Source organism: Gadus morhua, chromosome 6, assembly GCF_902167405.1.
Source record: "Gadus morhua chromosome 6, gadMor3.0, whole genome shotgun sequence".
In the NCBI taxonomy this organism is placed as follows: Eukaryota; Metazoa; Chordata; class Actinopteri; order Gadiformes; family Gadidae; genus Gadus; species Gadus morhua.
The window spans coordinates 8,934,859-8,960,299 of record NC_044053.1 but is presented as its reverse complement, the minus strand read 5'-3'; the positions used below and the strand labels follow the sequence as shown (position 1 = coordinate 8,960,299).

The following is a 25,441-nucleotide window of genomic DNA, read 5'->3' as shown; positions in this document are numbered from 1 at the left end:
TATGGCTGTTAGGGATATGCTTGAGCAAGCAAAAGACACAAACTGTGTTTGTGTGTGTTGTGTGTTTGAATATGTTTGTGTGTGTGTGTGTGTGTGTGTGTGTGTGTGTGTGTGTGTGTGCGTGTGCGTGTGCGTGCGTGCGTGCGTGCGTGCGTGCGTGCGTGCGTGCGTGCGTGCGTGCGTGCGTGCGTGCGTGCGTGCGTGCGTGCGTGCGTGCGTGCGTGCGTGCGTGTGTGTGTGTGTGTGTGTGTGTTCTGGCTGGGCTGGGTGACTGATTGCCCCATAGGCAGCTGAAGGAGCTGTGGGGGATTGTATAAAGAGCTCAAGAAGTGACAGCAGAGTAGGGCTGACATGAACTATGACCCCACACTTCTTTTGAAGCATGGACACAGGGACACACACAGCCATATAAATGTCTAAAACACATACATAGACACACATGTGAGCACACATGCACGGACGCACGCTTGAACACGCACACACACTCGCACACATACACGCAGCGAGAATTGACAGATGTTCAGCACCCACACTTTTAAGCGTACATTTTCCACTGCCTGTCGGTCTTTCCTTATATTTCCTTATATTTGCACACACACACACACACACACACACACACACACACACACACACACACACACACACACACACACACACACACACACACACACACACACACACACACACACACAAACACACACACGCGCGCCGGTAGAGGCTGCGACCACAGACATGAGTTGCAGGAGCCCAGTAAGTAGCAGCTAACTGATGGCTCTCTTTCATCCTCTGAGGGATAAATGCGGTGATGGAGGGAGATGGCTGGGGGGGGGGGGGGGTGGTCGGGGGGTCTGGCCAGCAGGCCTCCATGCTACAGGCAGGTCTTATCTCCACAGAGACAGCTTTTCAGGCCCAGGTGATTATTTCTTATTTTCATCTCCCCCCTGTCTTCGTTTTTTTCTTTTTCTTAATGTTAACACTTTTGAACAGGTCCAGGGCTGACCTGTTGAGGGAATGCGTTTGAAGTCAAGTCGTTCCACCTCGAACCCTTCGCTTACTTTTAAACCTGCTTTGCACTTTTTGCACAGCCGTCGTTCATTTTGTTCAACGGGATTTGAAATGATCATCATCATCATAAATCTCAGCGTAACGCTAACAAAGCTCACAAAAATCTATTTATTAATTTATTGATCGAACTCTTGATAGTCTTTATTATTTCAACAAAATGTCCTTTTTAACCAAAGCAATGTCAGAAGTAAAAGAAGCCTGTCAGACATTGTGCAGGTTAGTGTCTTCAAAGGGCTTCAAGGATGGTGATTCATATATCATAACGTTGTGACTTTTTGACAATAAAGTACAGACGCTTCACTGAATCAAGAAAGTAATTTGCACACAGGAAAGAACTAACTAAATTCCTTCAATAACTTTCTTTCACACAGCTTTACCCAATAAGTATCTGAAATTGCACAAGTAGCCTTCAAGTTCCTTTGAGTACATATGAAGCACTTGTGGAATCTGCAGAGTTAAATAAGAAGTTGGTAAAAGCCACACAAGATGGAGCAATATAATTTTTCTACAGAGTTGCCCTTTGACAATAAAAAATTAGTAATTTGTAATCCAAACGGAAAAATAAATAATACATTTGGATATTGTTCTCTATTTATACAAATCTGTTCCTCTTCTTCTACAATCGGAAAAATAAAACAGACACGCATTCGATCCAGTTTCGCTGATTCCATTCAATAAGATATTGTGCACAGATGAATTACCCCCAAGAGTGAGCCTGATAAAATGGCCTCTCTTCTGTGCTGTTGTCATTGGAGTCGACAACTGATCCCAAGTCATTAGAAAACCCCTGTTCTTGCCGGTTGCTTCCTGTAGGGGCAGATAAATGACTCATCACTATTCAGCACAGAGCAGATGCAACACCAACAGCCTGTCATGCTGTGCTAATGTATTCCACTGAGGCATTAGGAAGTGGCCTTCATTGATCACAGACCAACGTTATATACGAGATTCTGTTATTTAGACTAATCACTAACTGTGATGGCCTCAGCAGTGCGGGGGGTAGAAAGTAGCCCCCGCACGCACGCACGCACGCACGCACGCACGCACGCACGCACGCACGCACGCACGCACGCACACACACACACACACACACACACACACACACACACACACACACACACACACACACACACACACGCGCACGTTGTAAAGATACAATGCACACACACACACTCACACACACACATTGTACACATGCAATGCACATACTCATACGCACAAAGTGTACACACACCAACACAATCATACACACACTGTACACCCACAAACACGCACTCATACGCACAATGATGATGTGCACACAAATATTGTACGCACACACACACACACAAACATATGCACAAAGTATACACACACACCAACACCAACATACGCACACTGTACACCCACACACACACAAAATGTACACACACACACACACACAATCACCGTCACACATACATGCACACCACCCTAACCCTCGCACAGTTTTTTTTAATTGTCTCTCACCCGACCCCTTATTGTCAGCTTACTGTAAAACCTTATTCATTGAAATCCTAAAAGCATCGTTTCTCGGGCAGATTTTGGCGAAGGCCACCCTCAGTAGCCCCATAACGATTTAATGACATCAATATCGGTCACTGCAGGAATCACACAGTGGTAATTAAGTGTGAATTTGGGGTTCTGGGCCTGCGCATGAATTAGTTATGAGCTAATCAAAAAGCACTTGGGCTGATTGTGAGGACGTTTAACACCTATGAAGACGTAGGGATTAAGTGACCCTTTTTTCTGCCTCTGACTCCTAAAGATTAACACTTGGATGGAGCAGCCGGCTTCGCTCCAGCGACTTGTTATTTAAATGACGTCTTTTTTCCCCAACACTGTTTTATTTGGCGCGGCAGAGTGGGTCATTACCATAACCAGCCTTGAAACCAATTAAATTGGATCAATGGAAACCAGTCTCAATCACTCAGTTGGCATATTATGTATTGAATATAATCGTGTGTATAAAAGGTTGAGGAAGATTTGAAATAGTTGTTTCTCATGTGTTAAACCAACTGCATGTGGAACGGGACATGCACACACAGACACACACGCAAAGACACACACATACACACACAGGCTCACAAACAATCCCTGGCTTGTCAAGCGAGCAGAAAGTGTGTCCAGCCAAGATACATTGACGCGCACACACACACACGCACACGCACACACACGCAAATTCACCAGAAATTGAAGTGTCATTTAGATAGAAAGAAAATAACATCTCCTGGGAAATATGGCAGGAGGGTACATCTAAGTAGATGGTGGTTTGCCTCACATTTCTACAGAAGATCTGTTTTCTGGTCATGTGAAACCGGAGTAGGTGGGGTTCCATCCCCAGGGTTTAAAGCGTTGTCCAGTTTGAGATGAGAAGAGTGATGTTTTAATGCAAACAGAAACCAAGAGATAGCTTATCGCAATATTTTTGGATAATTTCCCAGGAAATAGTCTAGCAATTTCAAACTGTGCGTGTTCTGAATACATGAATGGAATGTTAGTCACGTTCCTCTTGGTTGGTGTGACGGTAAACAATAATAATAAAATAATTGAACCCCCTAACAGCGACAGTCATCTGCATCATAAAGCTCTAGTCTGAGTTCAGTTGTAGTCGGCTTCCTGATAAAGTCTGTGGGGCGCCAGCATCCCCAGAGCAGGGGAAGGCAGTGGGTATGAATAAGTAATGCACGACAAGTAATAGATCTATAATTTTCTTGCATTGCTGGAGTTCAAAACCAACTTGTCCAAGGTTCTAGGGATGATATTGAGTTCTTCTTTTTTTCTTTGTGTTCTATTCTTTTTTCTTCTTGTTGCCGAAACCTATGTGTAAGGCTGTTAATAAACAATTTAAGAACCATTATCTGTGCTTGTGCTGCTCTCTCTATAAGGTGCCACCGTGGTTTATGTTACTTTGAAAGAGCGGTTTTATGAGTGGAGATAAAACCTAAGACTCCTGTCTGGATTCCTGCTCAGGCATTTCTATCTATATAGAGACATCACCACAACAGCTGACAAAACTCACACTCGTCAACATGGCTGGACGCCCGTGTGGATACTTTACATACACTGTGTGTGTGTGTGTGTGTGTGTGTGTTTGTGTGTGTGTGTGTGTGTGTGTGTGTGTCTCGCTCTCAACCTCTCTCATGCACACACACACACATGGAATTAATGCTCAACGGGGGGGGGCAGTGGACATGACGCTGCCGCCAGTCCACCACAGGGTCACAACCTGACACAAAAACATGCACATAAATAAACACACACACACACACACACACACACACACACACACACACACACACACACACACACAAATAAAGGCAAAGGAAAACACTCACTTCAGCCCATACTTGTAAGGCATGCCATTATGACCCACATGCCATTCAGAGCATGCCAACCAGTGAGTGAGCGAAAGCAGAGGAGGCTGACATCACAGCCATGAGTGACTGGATCAGAGCTACCACAGGCCTGAAGAACAGGACAGATAGGGAGAAGGCACTGCTTTTAGAATGGCTGCTTGCTTTCCTGTAGTTCTCTCTTTCTCTGTTGGTTTAACATTTACATTATTTAGCCAAGGTTTTTGTCTACATCCACTTTCCACCATTCATTCACACATCCACACACTGACGGCGGTGTCAACCATGCAAGGGGACCAGCCAGCCCGTCGGGACTAGTTAAGGTTATGTCTCTTGCTCAGGGACTCCTTGACATTCAGGTTGGAGGAGCCCGGGATTGAACTAGCAACCCTGCTCTATCTCCTGATTTACTGCCGCCCTCACTGTCATTCTCAACACACATTAGACGAAGTTTGAGATGGACAGTCTTTTCTCGCCCCCTCTCTCTGTATGTCTTTCTTTGCCAGTATATATCACTACATACCGGCCTAGCCCCATCGCGTCCATTGGCTCTATCTCGACTGACAGACTCTATCGGCCTGTCTCTGTCATTCTTTATCTTTCTGGAGTTATCTCTGTCTCCGCATATCCGTCCACTTAGTTTATCTCTACAGCCTATGTATGTCTAACTCTACAGTCTGCGTCCATCTGTCTCTACTGGATGTCTCCGTCTATCTCTACTATCTATTGGTTGTCTTATCTCTCCCACATCTCTTGTGGGTCCTATTCGGGTGTCTACACCTCCTGCTCTATTATTTTCTTTAATATAGCGTGTTATTTTTTTCCTTAATTAAATTTGAAAGTATTCATGCATAAAACTCCCGACTTCTTTTTCATGTTTGGTGCCAGAGTAAATTAAAAGTATGTTAAGACTTGTTTATTCAACGGTCTCACCTGACGAACCAGCGTCCTTGAGCGTGTTGCATTCCATTGAACTTGAGGTTTAATTAAAATTGCCAAATATGATGCAGTGATATTGAATAACCTGATAAGCTACACCACAATTTGTCTTCCAATTAGGAAATTAACATTTTATTGATTTCCCATTCTTCATGCAAAAAAACTCTTCGGACAGTAGCATAGATTGTTATGTAAACAAGTAAAACTACGAACGAAAATAGCATTTATGCTGAATCTAGTAACACTCCCTTTACTGCTCAAAAGGGCACATCCTGCCTCGCATTCTCAGATCTATTTCAGTTTTTTCCCAACGGAATTTATTGTCTCCAAAACTTTGTGAGGGTGTGTGCGTGTTTCTGTGTTTGTATGTGCTTCGGTTAGAGTAAATTTGTGGGATGGTGCTTCTGTCACTGATCGTGTGTTTGTGTGTTGTGTGTGTGTGTGTGTGTGTGTGTGTGTGTGTGTGTGTGTGTGTGTGTGTGTGTGAAGGGGGGATTCTCATAATACATCCTTTCTAGTTCCGTCTGTGCCTCTGTCTGTCTGCATGGGGCTCAACAGAACATGTTGTTTCTGCTTTGTTGCGAGCATGATGCAGAGGCCACAGGGAGGGTCGCGTTGATCCATCTACAGAATGAGATTGCCTGCACCGTTTGCCAAACAATCCGACAAACGACCAAAATCATAAGTGATTTGAAAGGATTGCTCTCCCGCAGGCTTTGTTTTTCAATAAACAGGTAGGTTGGAAACATGTAAAGACACACACATACACGCATGCGCACAAGCGCACGCACATTCAAATGCACACACACACACACACACACACACACACACACACACACACTTACACACACAATAGCCTCAACAAAGACAGAGACACACAAACAAACACATAATAGTATAGACAAGGATAGAGACACACGCACAAAATATTCTCAACAACAAGCACAAAACCAAACAAACACACACACACACACACACGTGGGTGCTTCGTCATACAAAGCACTGTTCCGTGGCTAGAAGAATTACGTGCAACCCCCCTACCCCTCTCTCCCCCCCCCCCCCCCCCCCTCCCCACTACTTCCCGCTCTGGTCTGATCCACCTGAATGTTTGAGTATTAGATTAGGCGTCATAGATGTGATTATTTGTCCCCGAGCACGGACATCTATCTCCTGATTAAAAACGTGGAGCAGGACCCATTATGTAACTGCTTAAAGAGATTAAACCAAGTCACCCCGTTGGGGGGAGGGGGGAGCATGCGGTCCATTGTTGTGCACTCCAAAACACTGCTACGATGTTTATGTTGGGGGGAAGGATGCTGGAGCGAGGGAGAGAGGGTGAAGGCTTACAGCGTTGTGTTTCTAGAAGCTGATCATTCGGAACCGCTTGGTCCTGCCCTGCAATGTGATTGGACGGTGCTCTTCCATGCCAAACTTTAACCTTATATGCTACAAGTACGGAGTAGTGTTCAACTGCCATGTGTGTGTGCGCGCACACACACACACACACACACACACACACACACACACACACACACACACACACACACACACACACACACACACACACACACACACACACACACACACACACACACACACACACACACACACATTTATCATTCATATGCTGCATGTATCACACTGCTGCTGCTTGAGCTTGACTGGAGAATGTATGTTGTTTGGGACGTCCTGCAGTGGAATCTGCCATCCGAACACTAAGCAGCAGAACTCCGGCAGGCAGAAGGTTATATATTCATGTTCAACACTCAAAGGCCATGTTGCTGTGTGACCCTGTGCCCGGAGCCTGTGGTACAACATTGCATGGAGCATGTCAATATAGCTGTTGCCATAAATCAGGATGGAATATACTGAAGAGTGAATTTATGTATGCTCACATTTGAGCTGAACATACGATTGATTCTTCTGTAGCTGATCATTTGCAATGTTGAAATGATGCCAATAAGAGTTAAAGGCATCTTTTAAATGCTAATCCATGCAGTACCCTTGTCTAACACAACTAATGTCTATATTACTTAGCTGTTGGTTAACGGCAATCATGAAGAGCAGATACTACGTAAGTAGTCGGCACAAATCCAGAAATGGAGCTATTTCTGGTGTTCATACTAATTACAAACACACAAACTCACTCCCAATAAATAGGCCCAGTACTGTGCCACAGCCTTCGAATTGAGTGTCTTCAATTCAGGATTTCACACCACTTTACATGGAGCATACCCTACGGGGCCTGTCTTCTCCTTAATGTCATTAAATCTTCTCTATAAATGCTCCAAACTCATCTCACTCAGCCCTGGGCTTACGTATGTACGTATGTACGTATGCGAGTATGTATGTTTGTATGTAAAGTGTATAATTTACTTGCTATTCAGTATATATACATATTTATCTTTCTCTATATAAAGTGTATAATATACGTGCTATATACTTACTACTGTGAAAACGGTTGTGAGTATAAATGTTGATCCATATCCACTAGCCGTGTATCGCCAGTGTAACTTATTGCTTTCCCATTCCCAATAAAGTGGCTGGATACAAAGGCTTTTTACAGGTCCCTGTGGGTAGCGTCTGCTACTTCTACTGGAAGTCATTGAGCTGTGTGGCAGGCTGTTGTGACAAATAGCAGCGTGCACATATTTTACTGTGCCATTTACAATGCATGATCCAGCCTGCCCCACTCAAACGGCCGGGCTGAGGACCTGCCGGGAATTACAGAGGGCCAGCGTTGTGTTTGTGCAGGTATACTGCAGGCACACTGCTGCACGTGTTTCTGCATGCACACGCGTGAGCGTGCACGCATTGGGCACGAGACCCTGAAGGAACGGTATGAGCGCATGCACACAGACGCATATATGCACACGCATAAAGAGACATTTTACACACACTTATACTGACACACACACACACACACACACACACACACACACACACGCACACACACATAAAAATACTGGCAAACACACACACACAAAATGTAGGGCATCAGTGCTGCTCCCATAATCCTTGGCAATATGAAATTGATGTAGATTAGACAAGTTTATAGTCGAATAAAAGGGTAATGATAGACGTCATTCTATATCTGGCTGAGCTCCTAAACAGGAGTGTAGTAGGCCCATCTGTAGCAGAAACACATACAGAACAATTCAATTAAGGAATCATTCCTTTATTGAGGACAGCCTGCATGCAACTTAGAGATCTTCTTTGTGTTATTGTGGTGGTTTATATATTTTTCCCATAATTTATTTACTTTTTCAGTAACCCATTTAGGTAACATCACTGCGGTTGAGTTCACTAGCATTGCTGCTGATGTCCCTTTTTCGATCCCGCTTCGACAGAATGACCAATCCTCTATTAAAAAATAAATAAAAGCTTTTATTTGTATATATGGTTAAGTAAACGGTTAACGGTCCGATGCGTACCTCCTTGGGACCTCAGTGCAGCCATAAGGGGGCAGCCACCAGTCGGCCAGATCTCGCGCTCTCCGTTTGGCCGGAGTGAAACGCGGTTTTCCCACAGCTTATTTCCCACCGGCTTGACGCTCCAGCGCCGCGCGTCTGTGCGCACACGCGGGTTTCATTACCAACCTCAGTGAAGAGAAACACCAACAAATTTGAGAATTGACTCACGATATACACTCAAGGAAATACAGAGTCGTCTTTGATACAATAATTGTTATCAGACCAGCTGAATCTCCCTACGCTTCAAAGCTCTAAAATGTTTGTCGGTCTTTATTTTAGTGAATAATGTTACTTCCCGTCATCAAGTAAAACACGTGAACGTGAACAAAACGGCAAACCGCAGAAAAGACGACATCGAGAAGTAGCGCGATAATGAGCGCGCGAGGGAGCGCGTGGCTTCCACTGCTACGGTAGCCGGAGGGCGGTGGCGTTTCTCGCGCTGCGTAAACGGAGAGAGCAGGGAGAGAAAGGGAGGGAGAGAAAGGTATAGAGAGAGCGTTCAGTGGCCAGGCAGCACCGCCGCTGACACTGAGCGAGGGACCCAGCGAACGAGGTGATTTCGCCTCTCTTCTTATTGCACACAGCTTCAGCTCGCACGTTTTCAAACGGATTAGACACCGGGGACCCAAAGCGTATCAAGCCAATCTTTTGGACTTTTCTTTTTCGCCCGAGCAGACAATAAACACTTATTGGGGGTTCTGGTCCCGTCCCCCCCACAGACACACACCCCTCCCTAGCCCCCCGTAACCACAAGCAGCGGACGAGCAGAGGAGTTTCTCACACGGCTTGTATGTGGAAAAGTGGACGGAGCGCTGGGCCGAGCACTGGAATAGGACACCTGGGTTGCCGCCGATTGATGAGAATGTGTGCCACACCGGGAATCATGGTGCTCCTGGTGGTCGTACACCTAGGACTTGCCCAAGGTAAGTGCTGGCATTTTGCGTTGTTCAAACCACAAAGATCCCCCTTTTTTTAAACACACATGTTTACGTCTCTAAACAGCCAAGGATGGGCTGCAAGACAAACATTTCGAGTCATGTCCAAGTATGTATTTTTTCCTTTTTGCTAAATGTGTTCATCGGGGATTGAAGTGACAACACTTTAGAAGTGAGGAGAAACTGTGAAGCCTGATCTGTTCAGCGGTGGCTTCTCTTTATGTGGAGAGACGCGACGCGATAAGATGAGGCGTGCAATGATTATTGATGATGTCAAGCAGTTTGATCCGATATCACTCACGTGCATGTTATTGTTTCTTTATTATTTTGCAACATATACACTTATATTTACACACACGCAATGGGTCCATTTAATAACATAAAGTGCTCGTCATCGGCGCCCCAAGGTGCGTGGAGCGAAAGTACGGTTTGCCCGATCATATAAATATTGTGGGTAAAAGTAGTAGGCCTATTGTTGCATAAATGATCATACATCAATATCAAACATTGTTTGATCATGGCTGTGAAATCATTTTTGCGACCCATCTTTCACCGTATAGTCACATATATTCCGCGGGAATGTCTTTATTTTTCTCTCTCAGGAAAACATTTAGGTCAATTCCTGAGTATTTGATTTATATTTCTCTCCGCTGGGATCTCTTGTTATCTCCTCGCCTATTCGACTTCCATAGCATCTCATTTATTTACTATGATCGATACCGACTGTGTGCGTAATAACTTTGTTTTGGTGATTATATGCGTCCATCCCATAGTGGCTGAATTGGCCAATGCCTCATATTGCATTCATTATTTTGATTGGGTTGTCAATAATGTGTGATTAAACAGTAAACAACCAAATTCACATACAGCGACACCTGGAGAGTTATATGATGGCTAACGATGTTACTTTTTAATTTAATAATCAAGCGATTCATTCTGTGCACAAGACCAAGGTCTCACAAATAACAGTTTTCTCACTCTACGTTCGCTATTCACCCCAGACTCAGAGGGCAACTCCCATTTAAAGGATTAGCCTACGACTTATCCCCTTTTGACTCTTCTCTAGAAGTTGCTCTGTCTCTCGGATTATTTTCTGCAAAGAACCCCGATCTTATATTTGAAGGAGACACTCATTCCTTATTTTCATTTCCCTTTAAGGGCTATGGTCTGTAAATCAATGAGTCTATCGGATTCATCTATGGATTGTTATTAATCAAGAGGAATATTTTCTTTAATAATAATTTCTTTAACAATCATTAATGTTTCGGCAGTTTTGGTTGTAGTCTTTCAAATTAATTGTGATGTAAGATGTTGCAATTAGGCCTACACTATTTCACACGCACACGCACACGCTGATGCTCACGCTCAAGCAGATGATAGTGGGTGTCACATTTTCTCTTGTCAGTTGGAGTGCATGTGTTCACCTTTCATCTCAGTGTCACATTCACGGTGTTGACCCTCTAAAAAAACATCATAAGCCAAGTCCTTTTCTAAGGGTGGACAAACTCATGTCTACTACAAACTTAATACTTGCCTTATTGTTGTTTTTCCTTCCTAAAAGCTGTTTATTCCAGAAACATTTAAACATCTTGTCGCTCTCAGTTCTTGCTCTACGGTGTATCGAGACTTTCACACGAGGAGGAGGAGCAAGTTATCTTACTTGAATTGAATTTCCAGTTAAATCTTGTTATGCTATTTGGTTTTCATTGCAGATTAGACATTCCAAATGGATGAGCTGGTGACAAAAATTCTGCAGGGAATTAGAAGGAACACAAAGTTTGGCTTGGTGACATCCCTTGTATCCGGGAGTGTGTAGCGTGTGGGTGGGCGTATGTGTGAGGCTGACTTTCTGAAGATGTGAAGATGTACTGAACATGCGTTGTTTCTATGGGAATGTCTAGGATGGGTGCGTAGGCGCTCGGGCATAGACATTTTAGAACGTTATTGTGTGTTGTTGGGATTGTTTTCAACTTCATTTGGCAGAGCTCATATTTGTGTGATATTGGCATCATGGCATTTTTAGCGCTCTCATGCCATCTACAAATATGCTTTGTTCTTTTCCCATGATGCAGTGCAGTCGTCCAAGGTTTAGCAGCCAAGGGACAGCTGGGGTGATTTGGAACCAAATGAGTCAATCCGATTGGCTGGACAATGCAAGCCACAAAAATATGAGTGATTGATCAGGAATAATGTGATGTGTGAGTAATATTAAGAGGAGGAGAGAACCAAGATAGAGCTGGTGATAAAGGAAAGAGAGAGAGTGGGGGGGGGGGGGGGGGGGGAGAGATAGAGTGGGAGAGATTGAGGGAACGGACAAGATTAATGAATGAAGAGAAGGCGATCTCTCTGGGTGGTTTGCTCTGGCTTTGATCACTCCAGTAGGACACACACACACACACACACACACACACACACACACACACACACACACACACACACACACACACACACACACACACACACACACACACACACACACACACCCTTTTTGTGTTGTAAGACAATACTTCATTCTGTGTATGGTTTCATGTGCAGTGTGTCGTTTGTGCCGTGTATGTGTGTGTGAACGCATGTGAGAGTGTGTGAAAGGACGTCTTTCACTGTGTCTAGGATTGTTTTGTATGGAAAGGGCCTCCTGCTGCTAGGAGTAGCCTAGCGATGGCAGATCTCTCTCTTTCTCTCTCTCTCTCTCTCTCTCTCTCTCTCTCTCTCTCTCTCTCCCTCTCTCCCATTTCACAGGCTATAACTTTTTCTCATCCGCAAGTAGTTTTTCTTTGTTAATGTGCGGGATTGTTTATAGTCCCTCTTCCTCTCTAGTTGGCCTATGACTCTTACAACACTAATAGTTCTACATCTGTTACCGGTGCTCTCATGCATTTCATACACATTTCATGGTGACCACGATGTGGAAGCCATTCATGAACAGAATCGCATGAACTCGGGCATCATGTCAAGCAGTATAGCAGACAGTGAAACGCTGTATTCAATTGATGTTATGTGTTCAAGAAAAGAAATGTTGACATGAAGTGAACTATGCACATTTATTCCATAGGCTCTGTATAAGTGTCTAGGAGATAGCCTAAGGTGGAATAGCACTCTTTCCCCACTGGGGAAATCCTGTGATGAAGGGTAATTGTGCGCGTGCGTAGGTATCTGCTGCAGGGAAGGACCGACCAAAACAGGAGTGAGGAGAAAGGGAAAACAAGAAAGGATCAAATTAATGTTGGGAAGCTGACTCCCAGTGTCTCCTGCTGTTGGCACTAAATCCGTCTGGAGTCTCATATAAAGTCTCGGAATTATGAATTTTTCATGGTCTGCGAAACCGTAGGCCACATTTCGGGCTCCTATTTCCACAGTTTTGGATTGTGATTCTGCATGTGTTTGTGTGTGTGTGTGTGTGTTTGTGAGTGAGCCCTGTCGATGTCCTTAAAGAATGCAGTTTGTTCTGAATCAATGGCCTAAATAGTTCTCATTGGCTCTATGAAAACTTTTTTGCTGCAAGAAATAATAACCCCATTCAACGCGATTTCGACCCCCCCCCCCCCCCACCACTTCTCTTCAGCCGAAAGATTGAGCTCTGAGATAAGAAGATAATTAAATTCATTCATTCCGTCAATTCCTTTATTCAGTCGTACAAGAAGTGTTTTGACTGTCGTTTATTAGTTTTCGAAATGCTCTGTATTTCAAAGCTTTATGGTGAGTCCATTTTTTTTTACTTTGAGCGATCATCCCAAATTAATATCGTGTTCGTTAGCAGGCATTCATTTATATGGAATGTTTTGAGCCATGTCAGGAACCACTAACTGATATGTTTATGGTGTGCACTCCCAAGAGCCATGCTAGGCTGCCTGGTGTCTTATTCTTGTAGTGTACTGTTTTGTGGAAACTGGATTCCCACAATAAACACTTGGCTCTGGTGAATAGAAAGAACAGTGCCAAGCCACTGATTCCTGTCCTGCTCACCATTGTCTCAATTTTCTCTTTGTCATTTGTCCTCTTTCTCTTTTTAGTCTTTCTATTTTTTTTCTTTCTTTCTTTCTTTCTTTCTTTCTTTCTTTCTTTCTTTCTTTCTTTCTTGCTCTTGCTTTCTCTTTTTTTACTCTCCCCTACTGTGTTTGTAGCTAGATTGAGACAGTTTAATTAGATTGCAGTTTAATTAGATGGTAGTCCCAACAGTGGATGTATTGTTGTGCTTCTGAATGCCAAACCGGCCCACAAGGTTCCCTGTATAGCAATTTGGTAGACCAATCCAAAAAAGATCCATCCGCAAATCCATTTTTCCCGAGAAATAGGTAATTACGGCGTTCTTTGAAATGGATATTTTAATAAAAAATACGCCACCATCAAGTGCAGAGCTTATTGAAATAACTCAACGTTGAACTCCCACGCCACACACACACACACACACACACACACACACACACACACACACACACACACACACACACACACACACACACACACACACACACACACACACACACACACACACACCGTCTGATTCCAACACATTGAGAGAGAGGACGGACGGACGGACGGAATGAAGGAGGCAGGGCAGGACATGGAGATGACAAGTCAGAGGAACGGCGTGAGTGGTGCCTTCACCTCCACCACCACCGCCTCCGCCACGCCAGCTGCTCTGTATTGAAATCTCCTCTAGTATCTGTGTTGTAAAGCCCTGCAGTTATCCACGGACAACAGCCTAGGGCCGTACATGGTCGATATATTGTTTTTATTTGATGCCGTAAAACTTCCAGCAAATGGCGCAAGCCCTCTTTTATTCCCCTCGCCAACAACAAGAGGCCACAGCGTTCACCGAAGACAAGCCATTACAGAAAGAACACACACACACGTCTATGTATAAATATTTATTCTGCTTGTCAAGAAATGGGATCTCTCTGTCTCTCTCTTTCACCACTCCCTGCCTCCCCCCCCCACACACACACACGCTCTTCCCGGTAACATGCGTGTTCTTGACACCCTTTTTGGATCCGTGCCAAGCTACCAATCTGCTCCTGCTGCAGATCCTATGCTTGTGGCGTTCACGTTAGAACCAATATGTAGATGTTCTCATTTGAATTAGCATACATTAGGTTAACCGTGCCAGCCAAGTTTTCTTATTGCACATTCTTGTTCTTTATCCACTCAGTGCACTTGATACCCTTCAACACACACACACACACACACACACACACACACACACACACACACACACACACACACACACACACACACACACACACACACACACACACACACACACACACACGCGCGCGTACACGTGCATCCACACAGCCGTACCCACCCACACACACGAAAACAAATGAAGGCACCCATGCACGCTGACCTCGCATTCAAAAACAATTTCCCCTCCACTTAAAATCCTTTCGGGCCACACACGACCGCCAGATGGGTGTTTTGGGTTAACAGTGGGCATTCAACATGCGTGTTGTACGTATGTTCATATTGGGTGCAAGTGTTTGATGAAGAGGGAGCAAGAGGGGGAGAGGGACTTATTCAACGCACCATGAATATGTCATACTGCAGCCATTGAGGGAAGGCGGTACAGCGCGACAGGGGGTCCGCCAGTCGAAGAGTGTTGGGGGGTGTTTTGTTTAGCCTGAATGTGCTTATTGTGCCGCGCTTTATCCTCTCGAGGAAAGAACCGGAGGGAGTAAAAGGGGAAGGAGAGGGAGCGACAGCCAGCCGGGAAAACAAAGGTTGACAAGTAAACACGAGCAAAGGGCAGCAGGGGGAAAGAGGCATGGGAGAAAGGAAGCGCGGGAGAGATAGAAGGAAGACGAAGAGCGAACAAGGTGGAGTGTTTGTTGTTTTTGTTTTTTCGGGGGTGAAGTTGACATTCAGGCCGCTTTAGAGGCGAGACAAAAGCTGCACTGTAGCGGGCTCATTCAGCACTCAGTAGTGTGGAAAGGGAGGGAGGGACGGGGGTGACGGAGGGAAGGAGGGAGGGAGGGAGGGAGCATGCTGAGCAGTAGTTTGGAAGCCGCCTCACGGATTAGTCTTTCTCTTTCTCCTCTCTCTGCTTTTCTTTCCATTCTCCATCCTCTTTCAACCCCTTCTGTCTTTCTCTCCCTTGGGTTTCCCTCTTTCTTTCTCCTTCGCAAGTTTAGATTTTCTTTCTGCCGTTTCCCCCTCTGCGTCCCTTTTACTCTCCTTCTCTTCTTCCCCCGCTCCGCTCCACCAACAGTTCAACAGTAACTCTTTCTCTCGCCCCGCCTCTCTTTCCCCCTCCGTCCCGACAGTGCCAAGTGTGTCTGTAATCTAGTGGCCCATCTGACGGAATATGCAAAAACCTGAAACCATAATTACTATAATCACCGACTGTAACTTTTGCCTCCTAGGCTTACGTCGGAGCTCTGGTCACGCATTCACACACACGCGTACACAGACGCACAGACGCACACACGCACACAGACACACGTATGCACATTTATTTGCACTTTAGTGCATGCATACAAACACACGCCCTTGCACACAGACGTGATGCAAATAAAAGTGCACCATAAAATCTGAATGCATACAAAGTCACAGACATCCAAACACAGTACATTCAAATTGCTGAGGATGTGAAATTGGCTATGCTAAAAAGCTTTTTTTTTTGCTGAAAGAGCACACACACACAGAGACACACACACACACACACACACCCACACGCACGCACACACACACACACACACACACACACACACACACACACACACACACACACACACACACACACACACACACACACACTCTAATATAGGCACTAAAAACACTAAAAAGCACTTACGTAATAAAAACGTACGTGGATACATGCAACACATGCATTCAGACAACACTACACTGTTCGTTGGAGGACTTTTACGTGCTGTACTAGTAGAGCTAGCCCACTTTCTCCGCACAGGGTCCATATTTTACCCGCCGACAAAGATTATGCGTAAGCAGTTTGCTTTGATTAATTTGAACACAGCCTTCTAAGTGGTTAATGAATGCGGGCAGCCCTTTGCTGAGAAGGCACGTTGGTTTGTTCCCCCTGTGCCTGCGTGCGTGTGTTATAGCGGACATGTAAAGATGAAATATCACGTTGTTATTTGCAAGAATAATCCATTGGCACAGCAGTTTTTCCTCCTCCCCAAGGAGTAAAAATAATTGCAGGTAGTCAGGTATTGTAGGTATGAGAGAGAGAGGAAAAAATAGAGAGAGGGACAGAGATATTGGGAGCAAGAGAACGAGAAAGACTTACGACCGCCGTAAATTATTGCATCTTGGGATATTTGGCCCATATTGTGGGGTTGAAAGACTAAAGGTGGGGGAAAGAAGCGAGGTGAATGAGGCAGAGAAGAGCCAATTCTACTAGTCTTGTAGCCGTAGGGAGAGCTATGGGTAGGGAGAGAGGGAGTGAAGGAGGCACTTGAAGATGTACTTCCAGCTTGGTCATTAATCAAAATTGTCAGCTAAGTCGATAGAGAGACTAAGGCGGATACATTTTATATTCTGTAAAATATGTCTGTTTTTTGTTTCACAAGTTATGTGGATGTTTTTGCATCCGCCATTCCAGCTCCTCTTCAAAGACACAAGAGAATTTGAAAATGTCCCTACGAGAGATCCTTTGGGCTAGATTTGAGTAGACAAAATGTTATGTCGACATTTACGGAAACACATCCAGTATTAGTGCGAGCCTGGTTCTATGGAGGAAAGTTGAGCCTGGGAGCTGATAAGGATGACGGACATCTACTTCAGCACAATGTACAAATCTCTATGAATAGTAAATTTTTATCGCACATTTGTTTTTCATTTGATTGGAACCAGAAACCTGTTACAATCTCACATCAAAGGAACCACAGCAGGAGCGAATCAATAAAGATGACCAGAAGGCGCCTGGATGTCTTCTGCCTACAGCCATATCATTGTAAAAACAGAAACATTTCACTGTAATACAGGGGAATCCCTTATTAGCTGTCTGAGCTTCTATATGTTATCATGTTGCATTGGTCTACACTCTCGCTCCCTCTCTCTCTTGCTCTCCCTGTCCTTCCCCAAATCCAATGTTAATAAACAATGTAAACCATTTTCTTGGGGATAAATTAAGTACTCTGACTAGTGTGTATGTATTTCTACAGCAATATCTGTGTTTCCATATTGTTTCAGGCAGGGGTTTGCAATCTTTCATCTTGTTTGGGTCTCGAACAGACAAGAATGAATGTATTCATGCCATGCTATTCCTGTGAAACAATGCAAATAAGAATTGGTATTTTTTCAACGTGGTTATGCTGAAGTATTGCTTTAGGCGTCAGTCTATGTTTTCTCTGTTGTCTCTTTCTACTTGTTCTTCCCCTTTTTGATACATTTTTGGTGTTTCCATGTGCTGTGAATAAAGTGTTAGGTCCGTGTTTCCGTAGGGAAATATCAAAGTGACTCATATTGGGCCAAATATGAAGTGTGGAAAATAAAGCGCCACGTGAAAGGTTGCCTTTAAGATAATCTGACATGTTGTCTTAACAGTTCTTTGTTCTTTGTGATGTATCTTGATTGGCCGTTGGCGTGTCCACAATATTAATGAATGAAGGGGAACAAAAGACATGTTATACAGACATGATGACAGATAAATTAGAGCAAATGAGGTATAGATGTGATTTAACAATAAATTTCCTCTGTGATTTGTCAAACATATAGAGCCTCTTAAAGACATCCTGCCTCTGACACATTTATTTTCTAAATTTTCGAGAAACACAATCTTTTGAATCAATTAGATGACGCATGATATAGTCACCAACAGAAAGCGAAAGGCAACTGCGCAATGATGAAAAATCATTGCAAAGGGAACATCACTTTAAAGGGCGAACGAGTGTGTGGATGATATTTATTATTATCCACACACTCGTTCGCAAGAGTGAATAGGTTATTGTTATTATTATTAGGGGGGTTGCCGTAGCAAAAAGCACAGGTCAACTGACAACGTTTTTGTACAGGTTGTAAAGCACGTTCCAACTTTGCTTTGTTTTCATTGATTTCCTCCTACATTGTGTGTGTGTGTTTGTGTGTGTGTGTGTGTGTGTGTGTGTGTGTGTGTGTGTGTGCTTGTGTATGTGTGTGCGCGTGCGTGTGTGTGTGTGTGTGTGTGTGTGTGTGTGTGTGTGTGTGTGTGTGTGTGTGTGTGTGTGCGCATGCGTGCGCATAATGTTTGTCCCTGTAAACATGTTTTTTTGTGGAGGTGGGCACAGTTGTGTTTCTGTGGGTTTGATGTGCTGCACATGCCCCTTAGCCAGTCCCAGATCACTGCTGCACTGAAACTGTACTTGTTGATAATAATATAATTCATCAAAAGAATGATAATGCTACATAATGCTTACGTTAGATTAAATTATCATTTTGATCACTATATTGGTGATTTTGTCATTCCTTTAATCACTAATACAAAAAACATTGAGTGTATTGGTTTAGACGATCGCCAAGTTATTTTTAGGTAAGAGAATGTAACTAATAGGACGCCAGTTCAGTCAGTACTTCAATAAGTTCAGTAGACCAGTGGGTTAAACATGCTTGGTCTTAATATAGGCAAGCGTGTAAACATATACGGCGGAGAAGTGGAAGTGTGAATATCACATCCCATTTTTATTAGTATTATTTGAACACTCTAAAGTTAAGTGTTATACTATCACAGTGGCAAACTTGTCCAATGAAACACTTTATTCAAGCTTTTATCAGCACCTTAAAAAAAAAAAGATTTATCGCTCCGATGAGCCTGGCAAAGAGTGAGCTACCACACTTCGAAACATTTCTATGTCACTTGTTTATTTCTGTTTTCCCCCCACATCATCCATCCTTTAAAATGGACTCACTGTTGCCGGCATGAAGATCTGACATGCTGTTCATGAAATGTTAACGCATCGCATCATTATCGCCGTTTCCATGGCAGCCCTTGGGGCTCCCCTGCTGTGATTCAATTGCTGATGAAATCTGGAGGTAATTTGAAGAAACTGGTGTACACACACGCACACACCCACACAAATACACTGACAACAATTACAAGCATAGTAATGCTGATAATTAGAAGCATATAATGACAACAATACTGAACCCACTCGTAAAATCCTTCTAAATTGAGCCATTGAGTTTGAAAGTGGTCATTTTCACAGCTAGGTATCTCATTGTTTGGATGATTGACAGGCAAGAGAAAAGAGCCCCCAATTAACTAACTCATTATTAATAATCTATTCTTTTCTAATAACTTGATCTTCAACCTTTTGTTTCTACTCTGTTTTCTGCACCTATTGCCCAATACCTGGAAGGAGGGACCCCCCCCGCCCATCTGGGTTCCCTCTCAACAATCAAATTCCCCTTGGATTTGGGGAGTTTTTCCTAGCCCCTTTTAGAGCGCTTGGGTGTCGTTAAACGTGGAGCTTGGGTGACTCGTTGTGACTCTAACTATGACTAGGGGCTGCACCAATGCACCCGCACCGATCATCAACGGAGAGTTTCCATTCTTCCAGTGGAGACCCGGTAAGCCTCCGTGCTCCGCTGCCCACTCCCTGCCACTCCACCCTGGGTCGCCTGCCCCAGGCACAGCTGGCCAAGTGGCCGGCCTGGTGGTAACACACTTTTTCCCCCCTCCCATACTGGCTCGTTGTCCGGTGACATGTGGCTCAATTTGCCCGCCAATATTTGTGAGCAGACAACAACACACTCTATTACCCTGGGACGAGTGTCTCTGCCCTGCTGAGCAGCAGCAAACAAGGGGCTTTACACACCCCAGGACGAAGTACACACACACATGAACACAACCGCACACATGAACGCAACCGCACACACATGAACGCAACCGCACACACATGAACGCAACCGCACGCACGCACGCACGCACGCACGCACGCACGCACGCACGCAGGCACGAACGCACACACACATGCGCACACACACACACACATGCTCATACACACACGCTCATACACACACACACGCTCACACACACACACACTCGCTCATACACAAAGATATAAACAAAAACAGGCATACAAACATGCACACAAAGCATGTACACGACACACACACACACACACACACACACAAACACACACACACACGAACGCGCGCATGCACACATGCACACAAAATGGCACCAATGGGTGTGCTCGGCAGTGAAAGGGAGGCATGTCTCCATGACTGTGTGTGCACTAAGTAACCTGGTCCTGCATGTTGCTAGCCATTTCAGCCCCTTAGTTTAGTTGGGAGGGGCAGACTCTAGGCTGTCCTACATACATTCCTCTTAAGGAGGCACATGGTGCCCATATAGCTATACGTAGTCCTCTACGTAGTAGTCTATCACGGTTGTGAACATATGTAAGCCACCTGGAAGTGCAGGCAGCTTCATTTTCGGTAATTTGCCAATGGTTCACGAGTTTAGTAGAATTCTATTGTTTTGGTCATGGGACTTCGTTGCATAGCGATGGGTTTCAGTAATAATCTTTAAAATGGGATTATTTTTTTGTGATATAGTACACCTCGGCTGTGTCCAACTATATACTCAAAAACCAAATGCCATTCCCGATTAAACTGGTCTTTGAGTGTCGCCCATCACATGTGGCTGTTTAACTGATGCAAATCACTGTGCCACCAGGGCATGGCTGCCATATGAAAGACTTTGTCTCGCTGAGGTCTGCTGTGCTGCACTGCTTGTCAAGTAGGCATCTGTAACTTATAGCTGCTGTGCTTCCCCACAATGACTTCATCCGTATAGGGTTACACTTGTGTGTGGCTTGACAAGACGAGTGAGGGAGGAAAAAACGAAAGGCCTTATTATGAGAAGAATGCAAGGTAGCCTTCTAAACCAGCACTGTCCCTGTGCATGTGTGTGTGTGTCTCTCTCTCTTTTCCCATCATTCTCTCTTTCCCCTTCTCTTCCGTATTCACTTTCTTCACTTTCCTCAGACTTTCTTTTCTTGCTTCCTACTTTTGTCCCTCCAAGATTAAAAACTTTGAACAAAAGTCGTCAAGAAATGGATAGGGGAAAAAAACACGTATCAGAGGCGTTTGAAGTTTTCCATTTGTTGGTGTTGTACTTCTCGTTTGCTGAGAAATGTCATCTACACCCAAGGAACAGTTTCAAAAGAAGCCGAAAGTAGCTGACTTCAGCCAGACAATGCCCCTGGCTGCATCGAGCTCCACCAAATCCTTGTATTGTTGCCGTGGTTATTTGTGTTGCTCTCTTCCTCTGGGGCCCTCTAGGGCCTTGGTTTATCTCCGTTCAGCGCTGAGGTCTTGTCAGAAAATGAGGGCAATGCCGCCATTTTGGCTCCAGGTCAACATGTTACTTTCAACTTTTTTTTGATTGTTTTTGGGTTCAGGATGGAAACAATAGTCGTCGTAGCTGACAAACTTTTCAGTTCATTTTTTGGTGTGTTTATTGTTTAGTCCTGAAGGGTTTCTTGGTAATTGATATGATTTGCATGAGTAAAAGTAATCAGGAAAATAATGTACCGGAGGTGATATAAGATGAATAAAATATTCTGGATTTTCCACCAATTTATGACAATTTGATGGAGACATTTCAAAACATTCAGACAGACCATTCATACGAATGGACCATTACAAAATGTTTGGGGCGGTCGCGTAAAAACCAATATAAAAAAAAAATGATACTCAAAAACAATAGTGCTTTCAGTCAAGTCAGTAGCGAAAAATATTCTTTCTTTTAGTTGTTTTCGCAAGCCCTGAAGGTTGAGTGGAACATGGGTTGAACTGTTTGACATTGAAACGTTTGGCATAGTCCCTTTGGCATCATGTATTTAAGGTTTTGAGCCCTTTCAGCACTTAGACTGTGAGCACTTTTTGACTCTGGCCTGATGAATTATTTACAAAAGTGCAGCATCTTAAGACCTCCGACTCCAAGAATGGCTCTGACCATCTGGGCGCCACAGTGTTGTGAGCCTCCCGCTCAGGAAGGCCTTGTTCAGGCATCTTAATTCATTTAATAATTAGCGTCAAACAGTGATGGAAATTGATTTAAATGTGCCTTAATACAGTTTTAGTCATCTGGTTACACAAGCCTTCAAGTAAAGAGCTTGTTATGTAGAAGGGAATTTAGCTTTATGACCCTTACTTGCAGCAGTACAACAACAGAGTTGCACGTTTTTAAAGAGTGAGAAAGCAATCTATAATAAAAATATTATTTTACTTCCGTACAGATTGATATTCAGATGGTTTGTAAATACACCTCTTCATTCCATGTTGAAACTTTTGTTGTTACATTTTCTCGAAACTATTTAAAGGGAAAGCTTTTCATTAACCTTACTAGCTGTGCATCGACAGGGCCCCAATGACACACAGAAGACACTTGTGCACGCAACAAAATGCCGAAAGTTCAAGTTCTATTTCAGGAACTCTCTGGCCAAATCAATACTTAACCAAACAAGAAGCCCTAATCAGTAGAAACAAGCAGAGTCCGTTCTGTTGTTGCAAACCGAGTGCCCCGAGCAACATTTCTGAAGAAAATCAATCCAAACACATTCACAGTTTACCGTGTCAGCTATGTAGACAGGGCAAATCACACACACACACACACACCTCAACACATCTACATGTAGATCTGAACGACACCTAAACACCCACACGGAGAAACACGCACACACACACAACCACAACCACGCCCACACACACACACACACACACACACACACAAGTGTGCACGCGCACGCGCAACCACGTACTAACACACACACATTGCACACACACACTCTCACACAAACAAACGCCATTAAACATCTCAAGTATTCGATTAAGTGGCCATTTAATCCTCAAGGAGCCTTTTTGTCCCCCAGCTGGCTGTTAAGGAACTCAGACAAACACACACACACACACACACACACACACAGACACACACACACACACACACACACACACACACACACACACACACACACACACACACACACACACACACACACACACACACACACAGTCAGATAGCGCCATGTGACAAACTATTGATTAACGTCTTCCTGTTGTTCTGGGGCTGCTGGGTAAACACAACAGCAATAATGGCGCTCCATTGTTCAACCTTCCCATTGGCCGGCGACTTGCTGACATTGATTGCCGTGTTCTGCTTCAAAACATGTTTTCTATGTGCATTTCTGAGCATGTTTGTGCGTACACGGCAATCTTTGTGTCAAATCAAGGTCATCGGTTTAGCCTTTTATCGCAATTACTTGTGGAATGGTTTCCCAGGGCCTGCGTTGGTAATCAGCCCCTCCGAGTCCACCTCCCCTCACCCCCCCTGTGAATGTGTTAATATGGAACCAGTTTCATGTCAACCACAGCGTTCTGTTTAGTCTGTTTGTGCATTCCGTGGGTGTTTTGTTGTGTACCTGAATCTGTACACTCTTACCTAAGCCCTGAAATGCCCGTTTGACTGTTGACTACATCCATCAATCCATCATTTATTAATAGGTCAGTTGGCATAGACCAGAGGAGAGTATTCAAGTAAGTTAGGTAGAAGTTAGTGAAGTAGAGAGCGCTCCAGCAATGGAGCGACTGAGAGAAGCTAAAATGAGGCTTTGAATGAATGATCCCATGAAAACACCAAAGAATGTAGTTTGGAAAGATGGCAGAGAGGGAAGCTGGAGAACGTAGGTCAGATTAAGGGAAGGACAATGACGTGTGGTGTTGAGAAGTGAAGTGCATAGAATCATCTCGCTGCACGGCATCAGTGGTTTCTGTGGTTTGTGTCAACCTCACAGGCATCACTTTAGCCACATTGTATTCTGAACCCATGAATACCCATCTCTTCAGAATCACAGAGGCCGAAGACCTCTATCACCCTCACGCCGACTTTCTTCCATGGCTGTAAAGCGGAGCTGAGTGCAGAGCTGCGTTGAAAACAAACGTGTGTTTGTCGAGCAAGGTGAAAATCTGCGCACTATCATCCTTACCATTCCTTTGAAATAAAAAACATTCTCAATGATAACGTCACATCAGCCCCGTTTACGCTCATTCCTCGCCGCAAATTCTCAGTTAGATGTACATAGTTGGAACAATGACGTCGATCTTCGGGCCATAACCCTTTCACCAACCACCTTTGGGTAATGCACAAAGGAACAACATTTCAAGTTCATATCAACCCATCTTTCAGAGTGGTAAATCCTTAGCTCTTTCCTCTCTGAACTCCCAGACCGCCTCTGGGTTCATCCTAGATGCCAAGGCTGCACCATATGGCGACAAGGCGAGAATTCGTTTTTATTCATGAGTTCATCATGTAGTAGTCACAGGGCTCCTATAAGAATGGTTCCATGTGGCAGACCCTCAAGTTTTGTACCATGCCATGCAAGGTTATGCAGTGCTAGACTGCCATGCCCGAAGCCCTACAAGCCATCCCTGAATAATTCATGCTATTCTCACTTTGTTCATTTATTTCCATCATCAATCTGTTTTGGAGCGACTCTGAGGGAGGGCACCTAATGGTAGTTATGCTTTCTGCTTGGTAGTGAACAAGAGAGTCCTCCCAGCACCAGACATCTTAGTGAATCCCACCGCCCTTGTTCACTGGTTTGAATTGGTCTCTCTGAGACTGGCTGAGCGGCTTGCCCTGCATCTGTTGGCCTTTCATTAAAACATATCCCTCTTTTAAAGAAACGCTCATGGCTCTGCATGGGCATACAAT

At 44.2% G+C, this 25,441-nt stretch overlaps 1 protein-coding gene across 4 annotated transcripts in view; it reads left to right on the top strand.

The window, feature by feature from the left end:
• Window positions 1–9,244: 9,244 nt before the first annotated feature.
• LOC115545092 (netrin receptor UNC5C) overlaps window positions 9,245–25,441 on the top strand; it is a 159,126-nt gene continuing 142,929 nt past the window's right edge. For 2 of the 4 annotated variants that reach the window (XM_030357904.1, XM_030357902.1), the window contains exon 1: window positions 9,245–9,774. In XM_030357904.1, coding sequence (XP_030213764.1) covers window positions 9,642–9,774 — 133 coding nt within the window. In that variant the 5' untranslated portion in view covers window positions 9,245–9,641. The remainder of the gene's footprint in view (window positions 9,775–25,441) is intronic. The other 2 variants (XM_030357901.1, XM_030357903.1) reach the window with 2 other exon arrangements.